This window comes from Lactuca serriola, chromosome 4, assembly GCF_051521515.1.
Source record: "Lactuca serriola cultivar US96UC23 chromosome 4, Lser_US96UC23_V15, whole genome shotgun sequence".
NCBI lineage: Eukaryota > Viridiplantae > Streptophyta > Magnoliopsida > Asterales > Asteraceae > Lactuca > Lactuca serriola.
Genome location: NC_136411.1, coordinates 248,805,182 through 248,816,154, shown reverse-complemented (window position 1 = coordinate 248,816,154; position 10,973 = coordinate 248,805,182). Strand labels below are relative to the sequence as shown.

At 42.4% G+C, this 10,973-nt stretch overlaps 1 protein-coding gene across 1 annotated transcript; it reads left to right on the top strand.

Annotated features, from left to right (window-relative positions):
* Positions 1 to 8,625: 8,625 nt before the first annotated feature.
* LOC145096914 (C2H2-like zinc finger protein) lies at positions 8,626 to 10,225 on the top strand. Its single transcript, XM_079034299.1, has one exon. It carries the CDS (start codon positions 8,729 to 8,731, stop codon positions 9,962 to 9,964), a length of 1,236 nt encoding a protein of 411 aa, XP_078890425.1. The 5' UTR covers positions 8,626 to 8,728; the 3' UTR covers positions 9,965 to 10,225.
* Positions 10,226 to 10,973: the final 748 nt, after the last annotated feature.

Genomic DNA, 10,973 nt, shown 5'->3' with positions numbered 1-10,973 from the left:
AAGTACTGTTCATCCGAACCGAACCATGCAAGGAGGAAAGGTCCGAACCGAACCATGCAAGGAAGAAGGGTCCGAACCGAAAGTACTGTTCATTACTGTTCACTACAGTACCTTCGGTTCTAGCCTACCTCGGACCGAAGCTCTACCTTCGCGTCGGACTACTCCCCTTCGGACCGAACCACCCGCCTGCACTACTCGCCTTCGCTTCGGACAGCAACTCCTCGGACCGAGCTTCGCCTTTCGCCTCCCGCCTTCTGACTCAGCCTAGCGCGTCCGAACCAGGCGCCATCCGACCGAACCTTCGCCCAGAGAACCGAGCCTCGGCCGAGATCCGAAGGGTCTCGCTGGGCAGCTCGGATTTCGCCTATTTTTACCCATTTTTGCATTTTAAACCCATTTTTGATTATTTTAACATGAGATTTTCACCCAAAACTTTATTTTTAATTATAGGACCCCTAAATTAATGATTTAATCACATTTTAAGGGTAAAATTTTATTTAAAAAGGGGTTGGTAAAGTACAAAAAGAAGAAGTGTTGACCTTACCCTAGTTATGACGCAAGCAACCCCCTCACCCACTCCATGTCAACCCACACTCCTCCCCACCATACCTTGTACCTTTTACTCTCTTTCACAAGTAACCCCCACAATCTAAGGGCTGATCATACACCCTCTCTCCTCATTCTCTTCAATCACTCACAAAATTCACCAAGAATGAACTCCAACTCTTTCTCTCCAACTTCTCTCTCTAACTCACGATTTCAAGACTAATCATCAAGTGTTCTTCCACTCTTGGTAAGTGTAATCCACCCTCCTTGTGATTCTCACACTTCATTCTACTCAAATCATTGATAGCTCATACAAACTCCATAACTATCATGCTAGATTCTCGAAATCTTCAAGACATTCCAAGTGTCCTTGAGCTAAGCACCTCCATTCATCATCAATCATCTACTGAAAACACTTAAGGTGAGTTCATACCCCTACATTTTTATGTTTTCTTAAGTTTTTAGGGGGGGGATACAAGTTAAAACACCAAGAACATAACTAAAACTTTCTAACAGCTTTCATCAGAAAAGTTGGACTCCATTCACGGACTGTTTTGGACACCTTAAACATTTTAGTTTTCAAAACTGTTTTAGGTGCATGTAGTTCCACTTCTTAGCTTTAAAATGACTACTTGCACATCTCCATACGATTTTTCTACAATTTATGGTGATTTTTACAAAACTGCCTATCATTTCAAACTCCAATCCGGACCAGTCTATGATTATGGACTTTTTCACCTAAGTTGCAGGTCATTGAAAATCATGGTAAAAATTATGAGTAAACTAGACACATTTTGGGAACTCCCAAAATTTACGGATTTAGTTTTCAACTTCGTATGATTTTTCTATAAAGTTTCAAAAACAGTGTAGAAAGGCTGAAAATTTGTTAACAGCTTGTAATTTTTACTACACTTTGTATTGTGTTGAGCAAGGTGTATATTGTCAAGTTCTAAGTATTGAATGTGATATGTTGTAAATTTTATCATCTTAAACTGAAAATAAGTCACTCATGATAAGATTATTCATTCATTTAGAACACGTATACACGCATATAACCTATAATACGCATAGTTTATTGGATTTTATAATCCTAATACCTTTTCATAAAAGAGTTCTTATTTATTACGAACGTTTTGGATAAAACTATAATAAGTATAGTTTTCAATACATCACTTAATACACACGTACGAGAAGGGTACATTCATACAGAAAGGTTTTACACTCCCGCATACAACTAGTAAACTTGTTAACCTAAATTGTGAGACATTCTCCTTCCGCACGTCCGAGTGCGGAATATAAAATCCTGTACGTTATAATCAGAGTCTCCCGGAGGGAGAACGTGATAGTTATATATAGATCTATATTGGGTTTGACACCCCACACCTTGCTGCTAGCTACAGTTGGACCTGCAGGTCTACGGGTGATAATTGTCATTTCAGTTAATCGACGCCTGAGAAACGTCGTGGCAGGTTCATTAGTCTTAAGTATGATTATAGCGGCTCACATAAGGATATAACAATACATAAAGTTTACGGGATTTTTTTTATATAAAACTTAAACGAGCTTTATGACGAATTTGGAATCACTTTCACCTCAATAACAAATTTAAGAAATTACGAGAGTTTCACTAATATCATATGCGTTTAAATTGAAATAAACATACGTTATTTTCAGTAAATGAGAAAGATTACTCATACATTACAGTCTTTGGATACAAGATTGCATTATTCATTTTAAGAAAAATATCGGATTTTTCTGGAACAACTAGGCCATTACTTGACGAGCTTTTTCATAAAGATATACAAAAACTTGTGAACTCACCAACCATTGTGTTGACACTTTTTCAAACTGCTTGTATTCTCAGGAAATCGCTAAACAGGTAACAAAATACTTTTGAGGATGGGACGTTAAGGCGTCAAACTTATCTTATTTTGTCAATATATTGTAATTGAATTTGAAACATGTAATACATACAATGATGTAACCTATTCAATTATATATATGTTGGTTGTGTTTACTTTCATCACTATTACCATTGTTGTTATGATACTACACATGAAGTCCTCCATCCCTGGACGTTTCCGCCATCCTTGGTTCAGGGGTGTGACAGCTACCACCCGTCCCCTCTGCATGAGGACCACCCCTAAATCGGTGATGGATGCATCACAGAACACCACGAAATCCTCAACTCCCTCTGGGAGTGTCAAAACTGGAGCCTCACACAACCGTTGACGGAAGGTCTCAAACGCCCTCTGCTGCTCAGGGCCCCACCGGAAATCCGCCCCCTTCCTCGTCAGACGAGTGAGGGTACTGCAATCTTGGAGAAATCCTATATGAATCTGCGGTAGTATCCTGTCAATTCCAGAAAACTCCTGATATCTGAGGGAGATTTCGGAACTTCCCACTGCATGACTGCCTCGATTTTGGTCGGGTCGACCAAAATCTCATCCTGGTTAACGAGGTGCCCGAGGAACTGGACCTCTCGTAACCAAAACTCGCACTTTGAGAACTTTTCATAGAGCCACTCTCGTCTTAGAACTCCCAACAACTCCCTGAGATGCTCCTCGTGCTGCTCTTGAGTCTTGGAATACACCAAAATATCATCTATAAACACGATGATCGAGCGATCCAGCATCGGTCTGCAGACCCGATTCATCAGGTCCATAAATAATGTCGGTGTGTTGGTGATCCCAAACGGCATCACCACGAACTCGTAATGACCATAACGAGTCCGAAACGTGGTCTTCTCTACGTCCTCCTCTCTGACCCGGACCTGATGATATCCCGACCTCAAATCTATCTTGGAGAACCAAGATGCCCCCTACAACTAATCAAAGAGATCATCTATCCTCGGGAGTGGATGACGGTTCTTCACCGTAAACTTGTTCAACTCCCTATAATCAATGCACATCCGGTGTGAGCCATCCTTCTTCCTGACGAAGAGGATCGGTGCTCCCCATGGAGAACTGCTAGGTCGAATGAACTGCTTGCCTAGCATTTCTTGTAGCTGTGATGACAGCTCCTGCATCTCGGGTGGCGCCAACCGGTATGGCGCCTTGGCGATAGGAGCCGCACCCGGCACCAGGTCGATCCATAACTCGACCTGCCTCTCTAAAGGTACTCCTGGTAATTCCTCCAGGAACACCTCAACAAACTCTCTAACCACTGGAACCTCTGAAACTGGAGTCTGATCCCTGACCTGCGTATCCACCACATATGCTAAATAACCCACACACCCGTCCTGAATATACAGCCGAGCCCTGGAAGCTGAATAGAACCCTGATCCCACTCTGGTGCCTTCTCCATATATAATCAGTTCTCGGCCACTTGGGGTGCGAACTACCACCCGCTAGCCCTTATAATCTATCATAACACCGAACCAACTAAGCAATCCATCCCTACAATCATGCACGCCTCCCCCATGGGAATCGGTATCAAGTATATCGGAAAAGACACTCCGAAAATCTCCATCTCACATCCTCGGTAGACCAAAGAAGCAGAAATCTCGTGTTCGTTGGCAATGGAGACTCGCAACGGACACTCTAGCTCACCTACTAGCATACTGAACTCCCTAATGAAAGTATGAGATACAAACGACCGACTCGCCCCCAAGTCAAATAACACCAATGCGGGTAAAGAGTTTACTAAAAACGTACCTAATCACAGGTACAACAGATAAGCATATAACATATATAACAAATGAGTGTAAGGATAGAAACATACCAGCAACCACATCTGGTGTTGTCCTGGCCTCCTCGACTGTAAGCTCGATGGCACGACCCTGAGCCTTCGGAGGCTCTGCCCTGTCTAGTCTCCTATCCGTCATCCTCAAGGTAGCCGGCGCTGGAGCCTACGCCGGCTTGGCGGCTAGTAGAGGACACTGGGCCTTCATATGGCCTACCTGCTCACAATGATAGCAAATCCTGACTCCGGAAGTTGGAATCGGCTACCTGCAATCCCTGGCCATATGGCCCTGTTTTCCACATCGGTGGCACCTACTCCCTGCTCGGCACGTCCCTGAATGAGCCTTTCCGCATTTCCCACAAGTGCGGCCTGACTGTCCCCTAGTCCTGGTATCAGCGGTCTTGGACTGCTTTGGCGCCGGCTGCGACTGCGCCGGGTCATGCCGCTGCTCCCTCAACTGCAGCTCAATCTCTAACTCACGCCGCCTGGCGAGCTCCTGTAACTCCAGTAGAGTATCGCATCTCTGAGTGGAAACAAACTGACGGATGTCAGTCTTGAGCATGCTCAGATAACGTGTCATCTGAGCCTGCTCCGAGGCAAACTCCGGGCAAAGCATCACCCTCTCAATAAACATACGGGTGATCTCCGTCACCGTCTTAGTACCCTGTCTCAGCTCCAAAAACTCCTGAGATAATCGCTCACGCTCGACCCTCGGAATGTAGCGAGCACATAACATGTCCCTGAACTGCTCCCAAGTAACAACAACTCTCTATACATCCGTATACGACCCCGTCATCAATCTCCACCAGTCCTTTGCCCCGAACCTTAGCAGGTTCAGGGCACATCTGAACTTCTGGTCAGTAAGACATGAACATGTAAAGAAACACCCCTCCACATCCGACAACCACCTCATGGCTACAATGGGATCATGATTACCATCAAAAGTTGGGGGCTTCGTGTTATCGAAGTCCTGGTACTGAAAAACTCGGCCCGCTCCCCCTCCTGCCGCTGTTACAGCCGAGGTGGCTGCAGCGGCAGCTGTCTCAGTAAGGGCTGCATATCGGTCATCAAAGTACTCCATCATAGCGGACTTGATAGTCCCAAATAACTCTAGAATCTAACCCCGAACAATCTCGACCACCTCCTCACAGATGATCTCCCTGACTCGATCTTCTGTCAACAATGGCCCCTCCTGGCCGATAACCTCAGGTGCTACAGGGGCCTCCTGATCACCCTGCCCTGATCCTGATCCAGATCCTGTCACGAAGCACCTCGTAACCACCATACTGAAAATATAACAAGAAGATATCAGCAATCCGCATAAATATCTGGGAACCAACTCCCATCTAAACCCTAGGGGTTGTGACTTCCTTGTTACGCGTATGGGTCATGTGCTTTCAGTAGTATGGTCCCCTACTACCTTCCACACCTACCCATATATGTTTCAAGTATCACCACAACACCCTAACACTATACACACACCTGGTGGTCGCTCAACCTCACTTCTAGAGGAAAACCCTAGGCTACCAGGCATCATGTAATCAGGCAATTCTATCATGCAATTCCTGAAGATCCCTAGCCTAGCACTAGCTTGTTGTTCTAACATATCACATAATCAAATAACTATATGGTATTTTGGGGTCAACTTACTGGCTTCGGCTGATCGTACACCCTGCATCTTCCCTTACTTATTTTGAAAACCATTTGAAAATCTTTTCCTTGATTTGAGACTGGAGTCACACGAGTGTTCTTCCAATTCACTCAAACCAAGGCTCTGATACCAACTTGTAACGCCTAAAAATTTCATGCCAAATTAAAACTTTTTCAAAACATTTAAAATCATTCATCATTACAAAGTTTGTTTTCAAAATATCTAATATCAGAGTTTTCCCAGAAACATAAACAAATCATGAGGAGTTATACGATCATGCCTTCGCCTTGCTGCGATCCCCTGATGTACCTGAAACAGTAAACTGAAATTGTAAGCCTGGAAGCTTAGTTAGTTCCCCCAAAATACCCATACCTACAACAATACACATATAATCGTAAACAACATACTATGGGTCCAGTCAACCATCAGGTTGGAATACCCCAGGCCCTCAACCATCCGGTTGGAATGCCAACATACTATTGGTCCAATCATCCTCGAGATGGAATACCCCAGGCCCACAACCAACATGTTGGAATGCCCTCATACTATGAGTCCAGTCATCCTCGGGATGGAATACTCACGGCCCACAACCAACAGGCTGGAATGCCCAGGTCTATTGGCTTTCGCACAAAGCAGATAAGCCTCAACCGCTAAACAACCATGTGCACTTATAATAGATAATCACATAACAGTCTATAGACAACCATGGATCTAACGGATAATACCACATACCACATAATATTATCCTACCCTCTAGGATACCGAACTAACAGGTCATACTTCGTATCACATAATATCATCCTACCCTCTAGGATACTGATCTAACAGATCATACTAGCATAACATAACCAGATAACAATCCAAAGGGTCGGCCTTGGTGCCTTAGACCCTTGAGTATAGTGAGGATAACTCACCTCACAGATGTCGCACTGAAGCGATAGGCTCAAACTCACGAATCACCAACACGGACTCCACCACATACAGTTACCATAAGACTTTTTCCATAAATTTCCAAATTACCAAAATACCCCCCCCCCCCCCCCCCCCGAGGTCAGCTGGTCAACCCTTGGTCAAAGTCAAAGTCAACAGACCATGTTGAACTCAACTCGTCGATTTTCCTTGTCACTCGCCGAGTTCTTACGTGTCCAGAGGTTGGGAAAACCCTAGCCGACTCGCCGAGTCATCCGACTGACTCGTTGAGCCCAAGGCAATCTTCATCGGACTCGCCGAGTTGTTCATCAACTCGTCGATTTCATGACCATCTTCATATGACTCGCCGAGTCCCTTCAATCCTTCATGCATACAGATGCTTTTTAAACCATTCTAAGGCTCCACATTGTAGATCCAACTTCCCAAGGCATGTTTATCACGTAAAGTTGCAAACTTTACGTGCATGTAAGGTGGTAATGACCCAAAACAAGCTAAATAAGAGGTTCTAGGCAAAAGAGCTTCACCAACATGCTAAAGACTGAGACTTTATGATGATAAAGGCCAATATGAGCCTAGATCTGAAGTTGCAACTTCAGATCTTGGTTCATTACTCGAAATGCAACACCAAATGCCCAAAATGGTCCCAAAACTCAATATAGAAAGGGGTTTAACTAGAAGAACCTCAAGGTGACGACTTGATACCTCCAAATGGTGATGAACTGAGGTAGACTTCAGATCCCCAGCCATTCCTTGTTCTAAGCTCCTTGGTCTTCAAGCCTTTCCTCACCAAAATCCCTCTTCCAAGCTAAGAAGCACACCAATATAGAGAACAACACGAATTAGGATTTCTGAATTCGAGGGGAGCAGTAAGAGAGGCTAAGGGGGATAAGTGATCCTTAAATAGGGCGCAAAACCCCGAAATTTAGGGTTTCATCTGCCAGATCCTACTCGTCGAGTCCCTTATTGGACTCGACGAGTTGGTCACTAAAACTCGCGGACCAACCCGCTGCTACTCGACGAGTAGGGCAACCGACTCGTCGAGTAGACCTTGAAAACAATAAAATTCTTATATTAATTCAATACCTGAGAATCGGGGCGTTACATTTTGATTCGTGACTATTTCTACTTTTGCTTAAAGAGTTCATCTTCTTAAATGAATTAATGTCGTCGTGACGAACACAGATAAAATCCTAGTTGTTTCTAAAAACCAATAAATCAATAATTTTTATTTTATTTAAACAAATCCCTAACACCCCGAAATAGGGTTGTAAACAAGCCGAACAAACACAAACAATGGCGTGTTCACGTTCGTTCGTTTAAGTTAGCCGAAACACTGAACATACACGAATGAATAAACGAACAAATTTTCTTGTTTATGTTCATTCGTTTAAAAATTTACATTGTTCATGTTCGTTCATTTATGTTCGTGAACATCATAAACGAACATAAACAAACAAACATAAACAAACGTAGACAAATAAATATAAGTAACATACATTAACATAAACAAACATAGATAAATAAATATAAGTAACATATAATATAATATAGTAATGTAATCAAATACAATTAAAATTAAACATATACCAACATAAAATGAACGAATATAAACGGAGGTAAACGAACATAATTGAACGAACGTGATCATTGTTCATGTTCGTTCGTTTAACTAAACAAACAAGAATTTGTATTCATGTTCGTTCATTTATTAAATAAACGAACGTAAACGAACTTTCCACCAAACGGTTTATGAACGGTTCATCGAACATTCACTTCGTTTAAGGTTACCATATCCGAAATGACTCTTACCCTTTTGAATTAACGGGCGGAATGATACCGGTAATATTCCGTCCATGAAATTGTTCCATCGTGTTCATCTCAAAATTCCCAATTACCTTATCCTTTCCAACTGATCAAATGAATTTACTCTGCAAATCCATCGAAACCCTCACTCTCAGTCTCAATTCCCCACCCCCTCCTCTTTCCCCTCGTTCTCACCAGCTCCCTTTATACTCCTTCAAATTCACCACCACCACCACCACTTTCCGCCAATGTCGCCGCTCAATTACACCTTCTTCCGCCTCCGACCACCCAGCTTCCCCCGCTTCCATGTCCGAAATCGACATGGTCCAGACAAAGGAAGGAGTCTTCGCCGCCAAACCTAAAAAAGTCGTAATCTTGTGGGACCTCGACAACAAGCCCCCGCGAGGCCCTCCTTACGATGCCGCCATGGCTCTCAAAAACATTGCCAATCATTTCGGTGAACTCGTTGACGTCTCCGCCTACGCTAACCGCCACGCCTTCATCCACCTCCCACACTGGGTCGTCGAGCAACGCCGTGATCAACGCCGTCTCGACATCCTTGAGCGTAAGGGCGTCGCTACCCCTTCCGAACCCTATCTCTGCGGCGTCTGCGGCCGCAAATGTAAAACAAATCTAGACCTAAAGAAACACTTCAAACAATTACACATGCGAGAAAGAGAAAAGAAGATGAACAGAATGAAATCCTTGAAGGGGAAGAAACGACAGCGGTTCAAGGAGAGGTTTATCACCGGAAATCACAAGTACACGGAGGCTGCTAGAACCCTAGTTACGCCCAAAACTGGGTACGGATTGGCAGCGGAGCTTAGAAGGGCGGGGGTTTTCGTGAAGACGGTGGAGGATAAGCCTCAGGCGGCGGATTGGGCATTGAAGAGACAAATGCAACATTCCATGAGTCGAGGAATTGACTGGTTAGTGTTGGTTTCCGATGATTCTGATTTCTCTGAGATGTTAAGAAGAGCTAAAGCTTCAAATTTGGGGACGGTGGTTGTTGGTGATTGGGACAGAGCATTGGGGAGGCAAGCGGATTTGTGGGTTCCATGGAATAGGGTCGAGAATGGGGAGATTACAGAAGAGGATTTGGTTCTAAGAACCAGAAGCGATGAATTTTTGGATGATGTCGACAATGGTGTGTTTGTTTCCAGTTTTGATGGGGATATGGATGAAAATATCGGACCTTTAGATGGTATTTTAGATGAATTAGTAGCAAAAAGGAGTGGATTCAATCAGTCAAAGATTTCAGCTTTTTCTGAAGGAGAAGATGAAGATGAAGATGAAGAAGATGATTACTTATCAGATAGTGATGATGAAGCTGAAGATTGGTACACCTGAATATGAAATTACTTAATAACATCTCACAGATTTATGGTTATTGAGAGCTATGGATCATGGTGTCGTATTTTTTGTGAAGAAAGGAAGTTAATGATGTTGATAGAATGCAAGGATTTGTTCACATTGAACATAAAGAGAGCTGCTTTTCATACCAGTATGAATCTCTTAAAAACTCCATATCCCCCCCTGTAATTTATGATAGCATCTAGATTTATTATGCCCATTACATTTTCCTGAATATACATGCTGTTTTTATTTAAACATTTCGACTTAAATGGATTAATGGAGATATGGTTGAAAATTGTGTAATTGAGGTCAAATGTCTATAAAAAAGTTCAAGAAGTTGATGTGCATATATGAAGGCATAGGGAATGCTGAAAGTCTCTAATTTGATAATATAAATCCACCCATTGTCATAAAGAGTATTAATATGTTGTCTTAGCTTATGAGAAAAATTAAGTGTAGATAGTAAATCAAAATAGAAATTGATGGGCATTTTTGTGAATTTGTTGTTCAGAGTTGCTCTCAGGTTTTTCCAAATGATTTTTCTGCATCAGTAGATTATTAAGGACAATATTTGAGAAATGCGCAAATAAGCAAATCGCCCTGTTTTGTTTTTTTTTTCCTCCATTAAGATAAATAATGTTTAAATAATATTTGAGAAAATTACATTACACTTGGGGAGATGGAAAGAAGATATAATATTGTCAAAACTGAAGAATATTGTCAAAACTGATGAATGTTGTAAAAAAACTGATGAATGTTTATGAAATTTGTTTTTATATATATATAAAGGTAAAATAGTCATTTAATCTCGTTAAGGCGGTTTATTTGGTCTAAAAATTAACATACCTCATGCATAAAGTCCACACAATCATCACTTCCCATTTAGTCATCTGTGTTTGTGTTCGGCCGGAAGCTTTTGAGAATTTTTATGAGTTTTTAGTTTTTAAGAAAAAACTCGAATAAAAAAGAAAAAAGTTTCATTGGAGAGTACAAGTCTAAAACT